General features: G+C 44.3%; 1 protein-coding gene across 4 annotated transcripts in view; it reads left to right on the forward strand.

The window, feature by feature from the left end:
- LOC126365925 (proton-coupled amino acid transporter-like protein CG1139) overlaps positions 1-18,155 on the forward strand; it is a 307,054-nt gene that overhangs the window by 227,729 nt on the left and 61,170 nt on the right. For all 4 annotated transcript variants that reach the window (XM_050008680.1, XM_050008681.1, XM_050008679.1 and 1 more), the window contains exon 2: positions 13,604-13,698. In XM_050008680.1, coding sequence (XP_049864637.1) covers positions 13,604-13,698 — 95 coding nt within the window. The remainder of the gene's footprint in view (positions 1-13,603; positions 13,699-18,155) is intronic.

The following is an 18,155-nucleotide window of genomic DNA, read 5'->3' on the forward strand; positions in this document are numbered from 1 at the left end:
ACGGGGGGGAGGGGGAGAGGAGAGAGAAGGGAGGAAGCGAGGTGATATAGTGCTTGGGTAATCTGAATCACCCTCCACCATACACCATAAAGGAGAGTGAGGGGAAATGGGGGACGGGGGGAGGGGGAGAGGAGAGAGAAGGGAGGAAGCGAGGTGATATAGTGCTTGGGTAATCTGAATCACCCTCCACCATACACCATAAAGGGGAGTGAGGGGAAATGGAGGACGGGGGGGAGGGGGAGAGGAGAGAGAAGGGAGGAAGCGAGGTGATATAGTGCATGGGTAATCTGAATCACCCTCCACCATACACCATAAAGGGGAGTGAGGGGAAATGGGGGACGGGGGGGAGGGGGAGAGGAGAGAGAAGGGAGGAAGCGAGGTGATATAGTGCTTGGGTAATCTGAATCACCCTCCACCATACACCATAAAGGAGAGTGAGGGGAAATGGGGGACGGGGGGAGGGGGAGAGGAGAGAGAAGGGAGGAAGCGAGGTGATATAGTGCTTGGGTAATCTGAATCACCCTCCACCATACACCATAAAGGGGAGTGAGGGGCAATGGAGGACGGGGGGGAAGGGGGAGAGGAGAGAGAAGGGAGGAAGCGAGGTGATATAGTGCGTGGGTAATCTGAATCACCCTCCACCATACACCATAAAGGGGAGTGAGGGGAAATGGGGGACGGGGGGGAGGGGGAGAGGAGAGAGAAGGGAGGAGGCGAGGTGATATAGTGCTTGGGTAATCTGAATCACCCTCCACCATACACCATAAAGGGGAGTGAGGGGAAATGGGTGACGGGGGGGAGGGGGAGAGGAGAGAGAAGGGAGGAAGCGAGGTGATATAGTGCTTGGGTAATCTGAATCACCCTCCACCATACACCATAAAGGGGAGTGAGGGGAAATGGGGGTCGGGGGGGGGGAGGGGGAGAGGAGAGAGAAGGGAGGAAGCGAGGTGATATAGTGCTTGGGTAATCTGAATCACCCTCCACCATACACCATAAAGGGGAGTGAGGGGAAATGGAGGACGGGGGGGAGGGGGAGAGGAGAGAGAAGGGAGGAAGCGAGGTGATATAGTGCTTGGGTAATCTGAATCACCCTCCACCATACACCATAAAGGGCAGTGAGGGGAAATGGGGGCCGGGGGGGGAGGGGGAGAGGCGAGAGAAGGGAGGAAGCGAGGTGATATAGTGCTTGGGTAATCTGAATCACCCTCCACCATACACCATAAAGGGGAGTGAGGGGAAATGGGGGACGGGGGGGAGGGGGAGAGGAGAGAGAAGGGAGGAAGCGAGGTGATATAGTGCTTGGGTAATCTGAATCACCCTCCACCATACACCATAAAGGGGAGTGAGGGGAAATGGGGGACGGGGGGGAGGGCGAGAGGAGAGAGAAGGGAGGAAGCGAGGTGATATAGTGCTTGGGTAATCTGAATCACCCTCCACCATACACCATAAAGGAGAGTGAGGGGAAATGGGGGACGGGGGGAGGGGGAGAGGAGAGAGAAGGGAGGAAGCGAGGTGATATAGTGCTTGGGTAATCTGAATCACCCTCCACCATACACCATAAAGGAGAGTGAGGGGAAATGGGGGACGGGGGGAGGGGGAGAGGAGAGAGAAGGGAGGAAGCGAGGTGATATAGTGCTTGGGTAATCTGAATCACCCTCCACCATACACCATAAAGGGGAGTGAGGGGAAATGGAGGACGGGGGGGAGGTGGAGAGGAGAGAGAAGGGAGGAAGCGAGGTGATATAGTGCGTGGGTAATCTGAATCACCCTCCACCATACACCATAAAGGGGAGTGAGGGGAAATGGAGGACGGGTGGGAGGGGGAGAGGAGAGAGAAGGGAGGAAGCGAGGTGATATAGTGCTTGGGTAATCTGAATCACCCTCCACCACACACCGTAAAGTAAGTTACGGTGAATAGACGGTAAAACCTGTAAATTATGTCTCAAATTGTGAGAGGGTAAAAAGTTTAGAAGAATCCATAACTGGAAGATGCATTTGCGTAAGATCGAAACATAAATCGATAAAGGACATCAAACCGTATCCTCGGTTGTACTCACTAGATACTTGATATACGTCCGAAAATGCACAGCCTGTTTTAGCGGCTTCTAGTTCAGTCAGTTTCCTCTCTGGCAGCTTCCACTCTTTATCCGCACAGACCCGCAGCTGTCGCGGATGTTCTTTGAGCGGCGTGCGGCACTTAGTACTTGTTAGTATTGTTGCTGTCAAGGGCGCTTCTTAGTAAGGGCTAGCGGCAGCTTCCTTTATTGCGTCCAGCTGGCGGTTGCATCAGCCGTTCCGCCTCCACATTCAGTTTTCATTCACTTCGCTTTTTCTTCGCCGGGAGGCAGCTTAGGTGACGATCTTATCAACTCGTTCAAAGGAGGGTAATCTGTAATGCTGTTCAACCTGACGTCATTTTACAAAACATATTATCTTTTTCGATCATTTCTACGCAATAACGCTTCACACAGCGCAGCGATGTGTATTAAGAGATTTAGAGAACCTCTTTTTAGTGTATAAAGTACAAGTATTATCTTTGCGCTATCGAAAGTGAAGGAAACAATTCGGTATTGGCATTTTACCTTATTAATTTGCCCACTTTTTACCGTATTTACTTTATAATTAAACGAGCGTCGCAAATTTACTTCTCGCAATAAGCAAAAAAGTGGCTTGATAGTTAGAGAGTAGTCGCATCTGTAATAACATTCACTGGTTCCAAAACGTTTCAGTATGACTTCTTTCTGATCGTTACTCGATTCACAGCCTACTCAAGCTGCACTAGTTAAAATTTAAATATATTTATTCAATGGAGACCAAAACTTGGTATGTTGTATGAAACACGGGCAATAATAAACCATTCAGTTTGTAGCTACAGAATACGCTCTATTGGTAACAGTATTTACTGTCGGTCATACAAGAGTGTTACTATGATAAGAACTAGCGGGGAGAGGGAGGTGTTCATGGAAGGTAGATGGACGGAAGAGATGAAAAAAAAAATTGCTACAAAATCTCAAAGCGATATTAAACTATGGCCAACATACGACGCTGTAGCTTTATGATGGGTACCTACTGTTTACAATGTACGTAACTGAAAGAGAAAAGCTTCTATAAGATTTGCACCAAAAATGGCTCTGAGGACTATGGGACTTAACTTCTGAGGTCATCAGTCCCCTAGAACTTAGAACTAATTAAAACCTAACTAACCTAAGGACATCACACACATCCATGCCCGAGGCAGGATTCGAACCTGCGACCTTAGCGCCTAGAACTGCTCGTCCACACCGGCCAACTAGATTTGCACATATTACTCGTATTTTCCTGTTCAGATGCAAGAGAATACTTTCTATATCCCCATTTAATGGTTTTAGAAATTGGATGATAAAACGGGAAAAATCATCCTGATGTGGAAGTACAACGCCACTGGAAGATTTTAGAATCAAGAACTATTGACATATTCCATTACAAACAGAATAACCGCGGGATGCAAAATAATTTTGAGATTTCATGACGAATGGCTCTATATACATTTGCAACTAATCGGTATCAATTACCTATCATGGGTTTATTCAGAGTAGTACGTTTGTCTGCCGTGGAAGAATGCACGTTCGGTCTGCGAAGCTTGTATCTTTTCCTGGGATACGCCCTTGCATTCACAAAACTAGAGAAAAGTTCTGTGAAGAATCGTACTTATTACACGGACCTGCCTATGTTCGACGTCAACGTGCAGTAACCACTCACAGGCGGCAGGTGACACCATTAGCAGCGGATGGTATATAAAGCGTGCTGGGGGGATGCAGAAAACAGTGCAGTCGTTTCCAGAATGAGATTTTCACTCTGCAACGGAGTGTGCGCTTTCAACCACGACTCACGCCCCGTCCTCACAGCTTTACTTCTGCCAGTACCTCGTCTCCTACCTTCCAAACTTTACAGAAGCTCTCCTGTGCACCTTGCAGAACTACCACTCCTGAAAGAAAGGATATTGCTTAGACATGGCTTAGCCATGAAAGGTAAAAGGCGAGGTACTGGCAGAAGTGAATCTGTGAGGACGGGGCGTGAGTCGTGGTTGAAAGTGCACACTCCGTTGCAGAGTGAAAATCTCATTCTGGAAACGACTGCACTGTTTTCTGCATCCCCCCAGCACGCTTTATATACCATCCGCTGCTAATGTCCCATTTCTGTTTGTGGCGGTCAGGTCGAAGTCAGCGTCTGGAGGAAACCTGGGGAAATATTGCAGGAAACAACGATTCTTGAAACCAGTTCCTCTCCAACTCCCTAAATCATGGTGCGGGAAGCTATCGGATGTGCCTCCAAGACTAATTTTATGATTGTTGAAGAGGGATTGAGTGCTCGTCAGTATGTGGCAAAAATGATAAATCTCTGCTGTCATACCATCATGCCCACGGTACCAAATGGAATATTCCAGCAAAACAATGCAAGACCCCACACTGCATTTCACACCACAAACACCCGGATCCTTGACTATACTCCCTTGTCTCCTGATATTTAACCAATTGAGCATTTCAGAGATGCGATGAGAAGATGTATACTTCCATAGTAGCCTCTTGCTAGCAATTTTCATGAATTGACACAGCATGTGTTATGGGCATGGGAAGCAATTCCTCAAAATAAATTCAGAGGCTGTTTATTTTCGTAACACAACGAATACAAGAGCTTTTTCGTGCCCATTGGGGGCACATCCGGTAATGATGATTATAATGATGATGATTATGGACATCAGTTGTAATGGAACGAATGTTTAGTCAATTAATACGACTTATATGAAAACTATTTCGATAATTTAATTTGTCCGTATTGTGATGGCTGAGCCCCATGCTTGTGGATTGAAGTACTTGAAGAAATGCAGTAACCAGCCAATTTGTTAAGTTTGACAAATATCGGATCGCGTAATACCGCATAGAACTGGGGAGTAAATAAATCTGTGGCCCAACTTGACTCTAAAAGACGGGATCAACTGATAGGACACGTTGTGAGACATCAAAGGATCAGTAGTATTGCAGGGAAATGGGGGGGGGGGGGGGGGCGGAGGGGGGGGGCGGAGGGGGGGGGGGGAGCAGAGGGAGACCAAGAGAGTACCGTAAGCGGATTCAGAAGAATGTAGGTTGCAGTAGTTACTCGGAGATGAGGAGACTTGCACGGGATAGGGTAACATGGACAGTTGCATCAAATCAATCTATGGCCGGAGGGGAGCAAACGATTGATTGACGTTTATAAATGGTTCGGAAATTGGAAATTTGTTGTAAGGTCTTATGGGACCAAACTGCTGAGGTCACCAGTTGCTACGTCTACACACTACTTAATGTAACTTACTCTATGGACAACACACAGACCCATGCCCGAGGGAGGACTCGAACCTTCGTCGGCGCGGAACTGCACGGACCGTGACAAGGCGCCCGAGACCGCGCGGCTACCCCACGCGGCAACTGGTTCGGGAGGTGCACTCTGGTGAATCTAAGTAAATGACTATATCTGTGGAAGTCAGCGATTTGTATTTCAATTCTGGGTCATACGACATAGGCAGTGGTTGGCCGACTGCTCTTTCGACCATTGTGATTTAGGTTTTCCGAGGTTCACCTAAAACACCTGAGCCCATCTCTAAATAAGGCCAAGATTTGATTTCTTTCTGTCACTGTCCCATCTGATCGTGTATCATTTTACATCCATATACAGGTTGATACCTAACTCGCCAGGGTAGCCGAGAGCGCTAACGCGCTTCTTCCTGGACTCGGGTAGGCGCGCCGGCCCCGGTTCGAATCTGCCCGGCGGATTAACGACGAGGGCCGGTCTGCCGGCCAGCCTGGCTGTGGTTTTTAGGCGGTTTTCCACATCCCGGTAGGTGACCACCAGGCTGGTCCCTACGTTTCGCCTCAGTTACACGCGTCACAGACATTTGAAACTAGTCCGCACCATTTCAAGATTTCCACTAGAAACAGGCAGTTGGGGTATACTGATTCCGTCCTAGGGGGTACGGGGTGGCGGTAGGAAGGGCATCTGACCATCCCTAAAACTAACACTGCCAAATCCGTTGTAACCACGCTGACCCTGCAATCGCTGCAGGACTACGGCGTACGCGAAAGAAAGAAATACAGGTTGATATGTATCTGCATAATTTACCACCCAATGTATCTGCTGCAAAATTCTTTTCGAATATCGTTCGCAAACTTACCTACGCTTTACAGCGAACAGTATTACCGGCGACGTCATGTACCCGTGATGCCATCGCTCCTTTTTTTGTTTACCAGTTCACCAACATCTCATTGTGGGATAGTCTTATAGTAAGGTAGTTTTAAACAACGCTTTCAAGGGAACGCTGACTGGGTCTTCCCTATGCATCATTTACAATACACAGAGTGTGTATTCTACATCTACATCTCTACTTCACTAGCTACCGTACTGTATGTCACGGAGGGTACATATTCAACCTGTGTAATTTTTTATCAGCCCCTCCCCTCCCCCTCCCCCCACACACACATCCCTCCACCGTATTCTATTCCAGTCTCAGATGGTACACAGGAAGAAAAATTTCTGGTATCCTACAGCATGAGCCCCAATTTCTCTAATTTTAGCGTTTTGGCCATTATGGGAGACATATATTTGAGGCAGCAATATTCGCACAATCCAAGCTGCCGATTGTTGCGGTGGATGATGCGAGAGCGACCGTAAAGACATTACCCATTTACAGCGGCCCCCATCAACCACTGCGACGAGCGTCAACTTATACTGCACAAATGTGTAGTGTTTTTCCTTACATGTTTTTGATGGTGGACTCTCACAGTTACAAAAGCTCTCAGTCATTCACAACGCATTCCTTGTAAAGTTACCACTAAGAATGTGCAGTGTTAGCAAATCTTCGATGCTGATATAGATTTCATAATCGACCTATTAATATCGAAAGCCAGTTATAATAGATCGAAAAATATCGATGTTAAACGAATATTTAGAATGGCGTAAAAGGCAACATGGAAAAACATCTACTCTCTTATATATTAATCAATAAATATGGCAATAATTAACAGCACATATCATAAAACTTTTTGTTTACAGACTGAAATCATCTTTTATCTCTTTTTGTTAGTTACAGTAACGACCCAGGTAAAGATTGTTTCTTATCCTACCACTCATTCCACATTTAACGTAATATGGAATTATCCAACATTTTTGTAGTGTATTTCGATCCAAAGTAAGTTTCAAAACATGAGAAATAAAGTATCAGCAATAGGTGACGTGACTCATCAGCTAGTACGACGTTCCAGCACTGCGCATTATTCCCTTCGTTAATGCTCGCAGTCAGGTGGCGCAGTGGTTAGCACACTGGACTCGCATTTGGGGCCCCGCGGGGTAGCCGCGTGGTCCTAGGTGCGTAGTCACGGTCCGTGTGGCTTTGGGAGAACGACGGCTCAAACTCGCGTCCGGCCATTCTGCTTTAGGTATTCCGCGATTTTCCTGAATTGCTTCAGGTAAATGCCGGGATGATCCCTTGGGAAGAGCATGGTCATCTTCCTTCCCCATCCTTCCCAACTCCGATGGGACTGATGACCTCGCAGTTTGGTCCCCTCCCAATGTTAAAAGAGACCGCGTGTAAATGCAAGGGAGTTGAAAGTGTTCACTATTTGAAATAACTATCTTTCAAAGTAATAAGCGATAAGAATCAAATTATTCGAGAACTGGTAGAACACAAATAACTGAAAAACCTTAATGTGGGTGTGTTGAAGCCATTTGGACTATTTTTAGACTGTGACTGTCTGAAGAAATATGTATTTTTTTTAAGTTACCGCTACCAGTTACAAACTTTGTCAACTATTGTATTACTTATTTATTTAGCGACATGTTTCGACTGCACTACAGAACTGTTTGTAATTGTGTTTCCAAGTTACTGCTATGTTAGTGACAATTTGTGAACAGTGACCAGGAGAGGCACGGAAATGGAGGCACCCCAGCGCATCACTATGAGACTGCCACACCAGAAGAAAAAAGGTGACCACAGCATTTACGAAAAGACTATGTAACATCTGTATGGCCTTATTTTAAAGTTGTTTTTATTATGCCATTTATCCTGAAGATGAGGTTTACCTCGAAATATGTCGCTAAATGAATAAGTAATACAATAGTTGACAGAGTTCGTGACTGGTAGCGGTAATTTAAAAAAAAGCCTTTACATATTGGATGTGTTGGTTTCGTTTACACTGATGAGCTTGATTTCTTGTTAGCCGGCCGAGGTGGCAGAGCGGTTCTACGCGCTACAGTCGGAACCGCGCGACCGCTACGGTCGCAGGTTCGAATCCTGCCTCGGGCATTGGTGTGTGTGATGTCCTTAGGTTAGTTAGGTTTAAGAAGTTCTAAGTTCTAGGGGTCTGATGTCCTCAGAAGTTAAGTCCCATAGAGCTCAGAGCCATTTGAACCATTTTTTAATAGCTTGTTTGTCCGTTTTTCTGAACGAAATACATCACTGATTCTACGTATCAGGGATCCGACAGGTTGTTGGTAGATTTGTCGAGGTATGTGGCGTTAGTAATCAACGTACAAGTGATGTAATTCACGTAAATAACGGGCCGCTGATCTGCCGGTGATGGCGGCCGATAGCGACCCAGATGGGTTCTATGGGATTTACATCAGGCGAATCTGGTCCCCAAGACATCAACTTGAGTTCATTGTAACGCTCCTCAAACCACTGTAGCATGGTTCTGGCTCCGGGGCACGCACAACTTTACTGCTGAAAGATGACACCACCATCGGGGAAAACATCAAGAATGAAGGGATGTAGGTAGTTCGCAGCTGCAGCGTGTCTTCGATTATTACCATAGGTCCCATTCAAGCGCAGGAGAATGTCTCACATAGAGTAATACTACTCCTACCAGCCTGCGTCCGTGGTGTGCTGCACATTTGGAGCCGCCGTTCACCTCGATGACGGCGTTTATGAAGATGACCATGGACGTAGTGCAGCAAAAACGTGATACACTCGAAGAGCCGACAATTTTCCACTGATCGGCGGTCGAATCTCTATGGTCATGGTTCAAATGGATCTGAGCACTATGCGACTTAACTTCTGAGGTCGTCAGTCGCCTAGAACTTAGAACTACTTAAACCTAACTAACCTAAGGACGTCACACACATCCATGCCCGAGGCAGAACTCGAACCTGCGACCGTAGCGGTCGCTCGGCTCCAGACTGTAGCGCCTAGAACCGCACGGCCACTCCGGCCGGCTCTCGATGGTCCTGTGCCCACTGCAAGCGTAACTGATGATGTCGTTGGCTCAGCGTGTGAACACGTAGGTGTGGTCTGCTTTAGACCACCAATTTCAGCAATGTACTAGGAACAGTGTGCTCCGAAACACTTGTTCGTGCACCAGCTTTGTGGTCTTTCGTCAGAGATGACACAGATCGCCACTTACCCTATGTTACAGACCAGAAAAGCCTCCAAATCCCAGGTTCTGTGAAGAGTCGCGGACGTCCAACCATTTAGCACCTAGCGGTAATTTCACTGTCCTTCTATCTCTTTTCGTTGATGCCCACGACAGTAGCACGTGAACATTCTATCAGCTTCGCTGTTTTCGAGATACTCGTTCACAGGCTCTTTTGTCAGAGTCTCTTATCTCAATGGATTTCTCCATTTGCTGCCCATGTCTTCGCTAGGATGGTCCCCCATCCTTCTATACTCCACCTACATATTTTCCTTACCGCGTGATGTGCCCGCACCTCCACCAGGTGATGTTGCGGTAAGCAGTGTCCATATTATTTTGCCTTGCCAGTGTGTATTTATGTGGATCAAAGGCAGTCTTACGTATCCTGAACACGAAAATGTATAATATATACGTAATTTGAAGTTTTATTTTTAGCAATTAAAAAAATATTCCAATCAATGTCGGAACACAGTAATTGTCACGACGAAAGCGGTTACTGGTAATGGCGGAATAATGAAAGTCATAGTCAACACTTAGCTACAACAATAACCAGTATCCTGCTTTTGTACGTTGCTGAAATGAAACTTCACAGGTTGAAGGGGTATCTGATGTTATTTTTAGTGCATGCAAAATTGAGTCAAAACTTGCCACTATAAGCCCACTTATCAGTATGACGTTGCATTCTGTGTGGTCTGGATGCGTCCACTGGTTTGGATGTGAAGAGCATCATAAAGCTATTGCATCCTCTTCTGAGGCAATCTAGTCCACAGCTGTTGTAACTGGTTCTGGATATCCTGGATACTGACTCTGCGACCGGGTTGACATTCTAATTGGTTCCACACATGTTCTATTGGGGACAGATCTGGAGACCTTGCTGGTCATGGAAGTACCACAACATCACGCAGACATTTTTGGAGACATGTGCCATCTGTTGAAGATCATTGCCTTCTTGAAAAATGTCACCACAGAGGTAACACATGAGAGCAGAGGACATGTGCCATGAGATTTCCCTCTGGCACTATGCAATGACCTGAAGTAATACGCGATGGGTTCCCGCACCTTGATCACAGGAGTAAAACCACTACATCTGTTCATAACATTGGAAGAATGGGACGTCCTCCCTAAGGTCGAGTACATACTCGCCGATGATGGTCTTCCTGGTTAATGCAGAACTGCAAGTCATTGCTAAACCCCACTCGACGCCATTCAGCATCAGTCCATGCTTCCTGGTCACGGCACCATTCCACACTCGGCAGTTTATGTTGTGGTGTTAACAGCAGCCTATGCATGGGGCGGTGATTCCCTTGTCTGGCTGCAGCTGATCTCCGACCAATGGTGCGGGATGTCACAAAATGTCCCAGGGAGTCCATTAATTGTTCACGAATGGCTGTAGCAGATGTGAAGGTGTCGTAATGTGGTTGGTCCTTAATGAGGCGATCCTCTATTGTGGTGGTCAGACGTGGTCGACCGGAATGTTGACGATGAGTATGGCTGCCCTCACGTTCCCACTCATTGTCAGTCCAATGGCGCGCCACGGTCACTCTCGACTGCCTGACAAATCTGTGAATTGCACCGTTCGACCAGCCGTCCAAATGGTGACCAACAATGAGGCCTGTCTCAGACTCTGTCCAGTGCTGATAATTGTGTCTCACACAAGTATGTGGCATCCTTGTATCTATCACAATTATCACTCAGTATCTGACGCTGTTCACGTCCCTTTCATACCCTATCACTCCTGATAACAACACTAAACACGAAAAACACTAATGAGATCTGGTCACCATTTCACCTATCACAGATACATTACAGCTCTAATCATTTACGTACCCGCTGATGGTGTTGGTGTACAAAGTTACGAGGGGCGTTTTAAAAGTCCGTGCAAAGTCCGAGAGATGGCACCACCGGCGGGTATCGAGGCCATGTTTAGGAGTAGCATCTTCGGAAAGAATGCACACCAAGGTTCAGTCATATTGGTCTATTTCTTTGTGTATGGCATTCGTGTGAATCGAGGAAGTCGAGTGATAGTCAAAAAATGGACGAAAAAGAATTCCGTATGGTGATTAAACATTACTTTATGAAAGGCAAAATGCCTCAGGAGACTAAAGAGAAGCTTGATAAACATTACGGTGACTCTGCACCTTCGATTAGAACAATTTATAAGTGGTTTAAAAATTTTCAGAGTGGCCATATGGGCACAAGTGATGCTGAAAGTTCTGGACGCCCTGTGGAGGTTACGACTCCAGAAATCGTTGATAAAATCCATGATATGGTGATGGACGACAGAAGAGTTAAGGTGCGTGAGATTGCTAGTGCTGTGGGCATCTAGAATGAACGGGTACATAATGTTTTGCATAAAAATTTGGACATGAGAAAGCTATCCGCAAGATGGGTTCAACGATTGCTCATGATTGACCAAAAATGGAATCGTGCGAAGTGTTGCGAGGATGGTTTGCAGCTGTTCAGGAAGAATCCGCAGGACTTAAAGCGTCGTTTCGTCACTGAAGATGAAACATGGATACATTACTATACTTCTGAAACCAAACAACAATCTAAAAAATGGGTTACCAAGGGAGAATCTGCATCAAAAAAGGCGAAGACCATTCCTTCGGCTGGAAAGGTTATGGCGACTGTCTTTTGGGATTCGCAAGGGATAATCCTCATCGACTATCTGGAAAAGGGTAAAAGCATTACAGGTGCATATTATTCATCGTTATTGAACCGCCTGAAAACCGAGCTGCAAAAAAAAAAAAAAAAAAAAACAGCGATTGGTCAGTGGTCATCAAAAAAGTCCTTTTCCATCACGACAATGCAACATCACACACCTCAGCACAATTGTTGGAAATAGGATTCCAACTCGTTTCAAATCCCCTCTATTCTCCAGACTTGGCTCCCTCGGACTACTATTTTTATTTGAAGAAATGGCTGGTGGGACTAAAGAGTTTATTCAAACGAGGAGATGGTTGCAGCAACTATAGCTATTTTGCAGACTTGAACAATTCCTATTATTCGGAAGGGATCAATAAATTAGAACAGCGTTGAACGAAGTGTATAAGTCTACAAGGAGACTATGTCGAAAAATAAAAAGTTACCCCAAACAAGGAAGTATTTTTTTTATTTTTGCACGGACCTTTCAAACGCCCCTCGTACGTTGATTTCCGACCATATCTTCTGGGTGTTTTTTTTTTTTTTCTTGTCGGGCAGCGAATGTAGCCATTTCATCCCAAGTCAATCCAAAAAGAGGCTCCCACATACGTCAATTCCAGTAACTTATCGCCGATCGCATAGTCAAACCATTCACCTCTATTTACACGCGTTACTAATGTAATTCATTACTAATTTATTCACGTTTACGGTCAGCCAACAAAGTTCTACCAGGCACTGATTACCTGCATATCTCTCTGTGTTGTCGTAACGAGTTTCTAATTGTGTCTATGTTCGTTCCTTTGCCTGCCGTTTAATAAAGTGTAAGTTACTTAAGGCAAAAGTGGAAAACGGCAAAATATTCGCGTGAACGCTTATAGGAAATCAGCTGGCAATCACGCTTAGACTGAACCGTGCCAGATCCGTGTTCGTTAATTTGATGCGCAGATGCGACTATGCCCGGCTCACAAGCATGCGATTTGCGCCCTAACGCTGTCCAGTAGGTCAAAGAGCTGGCTACAGGATTAGGAACTTACGGCAACAAGAACCCTCCGTCAAGTAACTCCCAGCATCGTGTTCACTGTGCATACAGAAAAGAAATGATTTGCTATGGACAAAGTAGTGATGGAAGTGCGAAACTATTAAATGTTACAGGCGTTGCACCTTGTCAGTAAGCGTTCGTTTCTCGCTGACTAGAAGTGCTGTAACCTTTCCTTAATACCTTCTCAACGGAAATCTGCAATATCATTATTTTCACCTCAGATAATTTAAATGTATAGTTGATCATTTAGAGGACTCGTAAGTCTCGTGAATCAAAGAGTTAACTGGTTCATGTGTGACATCTTTTCTGTAGAAATCCTTACATTTAATGTGTTTCAGACGACTTACGAATGTTATTATAAGCCCGGATCTTGGCATTTCAGTATGTCATTTCATTAAAAAAAACAACAACAACACAATTTTCCGTGACATCTACAAATGGCAATGTAACGCGATCCTCAGAACAAGTTGTTAACCTGTCTCACGGTTTGTTCTTTGTGTTTCAGATAAAGATGCCACGTCTAGAGAAAACCAACCTGACGAAGGAGCAGAACAATGTCGAGTGCCTGGGGTTGACTAATCTCGGTTTTGATAATCATAGGTAAGACCAAAAAATATGTTCAAATGTGTGTGAAATCTTATGGGATTTCACTGCTAAGGTCATCAGTCCCTAAGCTTACACACTACTTAACCTACATTATCCTAAGGACAAACACAAACACCCATGCCCGAGGGAGGACTCGAACCTCTGCCGGAACCAGCCGCACAGTATAGATAAGACAGAATATATTTTAAGAGACAAGCAGATGAATACACACTATACTGAGAGAAAGCCTGTGTGTGTGTGTGTGTGTGTGTGTGTGTGTGTGTGTGTGTGTGTGCGTGCGTTCAGATGCCACCCTTAAATGTGAGAGAAGGGAAGCTTTTTAATTACCACTGATACTGAGTGAGAAAAAATATACAGTTTCTCAAGTTCTAACTATAGTTGGACAGTGGTAATAGTGAATTCACAATTATACTATCGGAGCAACTTAATAATCAGGGCCTCTACCCATCACAAGTAAGAAGACGAGTGAAACTAGAAAATTTCAGTCACAGTTAATGAATTTTCACATAAAAGCTTAGCTGTTCCATACGATGAAATACTCACCTTTGCTATCTTCAGAAAGTCCTTAAATACCGCGTCGCTATTATTTTAAATAAAACACAGAGTATAACACTTTTCTTGTCATTCGTTGTGACTGATTATCAACTACATAGGTGGAATATGATTGGCCGTCTGACAACCTCCGATATACTCTGACATAAACAGCCCCCGAATGACAATAACAGCGATCCACCTCGTTGTTCATGCGCCACTTCCTTTTATATAAAACAAATCAATCGAATACATTGTTGAATGTAAGATTTACAAAGTACTTACCGTAAGTCATGAGATGATTTTGGTTATATACATCAAAAAATGGGCCACATATTCTGTTATTCAATTTGGAAAAGTTTACTTAATATCGTATACAATTTCAATGAATTTACAATACAACAATTTAAATTACATTTATTTAATTATAAACAAATCACTTTGAATAAAATATTATTTACAGTATTTCGGTTTGCTCTCAAGTAGAGCTATTATTTTATATGTGTATAATGAATGAACATCGTAGCTTTTCAGAACTAAGGGAGAGGTAAATTTTCAAGAATATATGGTGCAACATGACTCCACAGTTCATATTACGATATTTGAACAGTTTACCTTCCATTAAGAACATGAATGCACCCACCGACTCAGCCGTCCTTTTTCGCAGGTTTTATTTGGCAAATCCAGATTTCGGCTAGTGCCTAGCCATTATCAGTGCTAAAAAATAGAAGAAGTGCATGGTCAGGCGATACTATAAAAAGTTACAACTCGTGGCATAACCCATATGGCTTATACATTAGATTACATATCACTATTTTATGGCCTCAATGCATGTCAGTCATAGTTCTTTGGATACTACTGTATAATGAAGATAGGCTGTGTGAAGAACATATCGATTGGCTGTATGGCGCCCTCTGCATAAAAGGACGACTGATTGCTGTGCTCTATAATTTATAAAACGAAATTTCAAAGCTGGATTATTAACAAACGGGGTACTCCCCGTAGACCGTAGTTGTTAATGTAAATCGGATAGCACATTAATGTGAAATTTAATCTGAGATAGTAAACTCATCAATAGTAATTGATATTGACATAGCGGTATAAAGATCAGAAAGTTAAAACTTCGAGCTAAAATGGCCTCTTCAGAGGATGTTGACATGAGGATGGAATTTCAGATAGGAGTGGGAAGGTAGTCCCATTTCAACATACAACGTTATCAAGCTACTATTAATTTATAAACAAACGAAGATACCCAGCAGCACGACATAGTTTTTTTCAGTCCTCATTCCCTCTCCAAGATAGCAGGATACCCTCAGATGCATCCGGAACACCAGGGGCTGAGGCTGAAGGGTTTTCAATCTGGAATGTTAGGAAGGAATTTCTTGTTCCTTCATTTGCGTGCAAACCAAGGGAAACCTCCACATAAGATTATGCTTCCCTTGTGTGTGTGTGTGTGTGTGTGTGTGTGTGTGTGTGTGTGTGAGTGAGTGTGTGTGTGCTCAAAAGATGGCTCTGAGCACTATGGGACTTAAGTTCCGAGGTCATCAGTCCCCTAGAACTTAGAATTACTGAAACGTAACTAACCTAAGGACATCACACACATCAATGCCCGAGGCAGGATTCGAACCTGCGACCGTAGCGGTCGCGCGGTTCCAGACTGTAGCGCCTAGAACCGCTCGACTACATCGGCCCGCTGTTTGTGTGTGTGTGTGTGTGTGAGAGAGAGAGAGAGAGAGAGAGGGAGAGAGAGAGAGAGGGGGGGCAGAGAGACGGCTTACTCCCGTTAGTTGCTAATATAAATCGGATAGCATATTAATGTGAAATTTAATCTGAGACAGAGGAAGGAAGGAACTAACGAACTTCCAGTTCCTGCATTTGCGTTTAAACCAAGGGAAACCTCCAGAAAAAATGTTAGTCCAGTATGTGTGTGCGTGTGTGTGTGTGTGTGTGTGTGTGTGTGTGTGTGAGAGAGAGAGAGAGAGAGAGAGAGAGAGAGAGAGAGAGAGAGAGAGAAAGAGGGAGAGAGAGAGACACATAGATGATTTCCAGTTCCTGCAGGTACGTTAAATCCATGGAAATCTTCCAGAAAAAAGGCTATGTGTGTGTTTGTCTGTTTACGTCATTCAACGTGCCTTGTACGACATATGCTGAAGTTTACCTGCTTGCGTAGTACCAGTTTCTGTATTTCTGTAACAAATTGTGTAACTGTGTCAGTAAATTTAAGGAATTTCTCGGTAAACATGCATATGCTATCCTGAAGATTCACTGGACGTGGACACTGGATTTGCTATTACGAACTCTTCATAATCAAATGACGTACTGCGATAATTCGCATATGGGAGCGGATAAAGACGCTTGCAGCGGACGTTTAGGGTGAGTTTTGAATGGTCTAGAGCAGTGGTCGTCAAACTTTTTTTGCTCAAAAGCCAATACTGATACAGTGCAGCGACTCATCGGGCCGCATATACAGGATGATACACGAAGATATGCAAATATTTTAGTATGTTATTCTACAAGTAAAACTGAATAAAAAGTTCATATAAACATAGGTCCGCAAATGCTTAGTTACGAAGTTACAGTCTAAAGGAAAGCACGATTTCCATTTTTGTTGTTGTTAGTGGTGGTGGTGGTGTGGTGAATCTAATAAAACATGTCCCAGACGTGTATCTGCAGTAGTTTTCCAGAACACCCACAGAAGCAAAGATTATTATACATTTGTTTATTTTTCGTTAAGAATGTTGTAACGTTTATGTCATTGTTGGCAACCGTTAGTGAGTTGTTTCACTCGTTTCCTAACCTTGAAGCAAGTTAGTTTTCTATATTGTTCAGTGAAAGATTGTAGGCGACTTGCCTACAACAAATAACTGCATAGCCGTTCGGTATAATGAGTTAACGAAAAAATATTTATTCGTGAAAACTCACGATGAGAAGAAACTAAAAAACCACAGAGAAGTAACAAAAACTAGGAGATCCTATAGTCTTACGGCAAAGATAAAAAACAACACATGACCAAAAAAAAAAACTCTCGCGCACTTTTTATCTCACTTTGCACCATACATGAAAAATATCACTGCTACAAGATCATAATAACAGCAGTGTATTTAAGTGAAACTACATAGTAACTATTACAGTTTACAAGGTTATTTATGAAGTAGGGATGCCTTTCAAATTTGCGGGAGAGGAATACGCCGATGTGGTGTTTACTTATGGCAAATGTGATGATGATGATGCTACGGCTGCAGTTAAGGAAAACCGCGTACTTTATCGAACTCGGAGGCTTCCGAATGCACGAACCGTTAGAGGAGTATTACGAATGTTACGGGTGACAGGTTCTTTACCTAGCGTTCATCATCGGTACGAGCGTTCTGTACATGAAAACGATGATGAGGATATTATGAATGCTATTCAAGGTAATCCGGGTAATAGTACACGACGTATATCTCAACGATTAAGCATTTCACAATCTAAGGTTTGATGTACACTGAAACACAGTAATATGTATCCTTACCATAAACAAAAAGTGCATCATTTACGTCCAGGAGATCCTGCCCTTGGCTTGGAGTTGTGCAACTGGTTAAATACTGATCGGCAGGTACATAAATGCATTTTATTTATTGATGACGTACAGTTTACTCGAAATGGTATGAACTACATAACGAGCAAGGCCGGCCGCGGTGGCCGAGCGGTTCTAGACGCTACAGTCTGGAACTGCGCGACCGCTACGGTCGCAGTTTCGAATCCTGCCGCGGGCATGGATGTGTGTGATGTCCTTAGGTTAGTTAGGTTTAAGTAGTTCTAAGTTCAAGGGGACTGATGACCTTATAAGTTAAGTCCCATAGTGCTCAGAGCCATTTGAAGCATTTGAACGAGCACGTGTGGTCTGAAGCAAATCCATATGCTACAGTGCTACACAGTTCCCA

The sequence above is a fragment of the Schistocerca gregaria genome, chromosome 4 (assembly GCF_023897955.1).
Source record: "Schistocerca gregaria isolate iqSchGreg1 chromosome 4, iqSchGreg1.2, whole genome shotgun sequence".
In the NCBI taxonomy this organism is placed as follows: domain Eukaryota; kingdom Metazoa; phylum Arthropoda; class Insecta; order Orthoptera; family Acrididae; genus Schistocerca; species Schistocerca gregaria.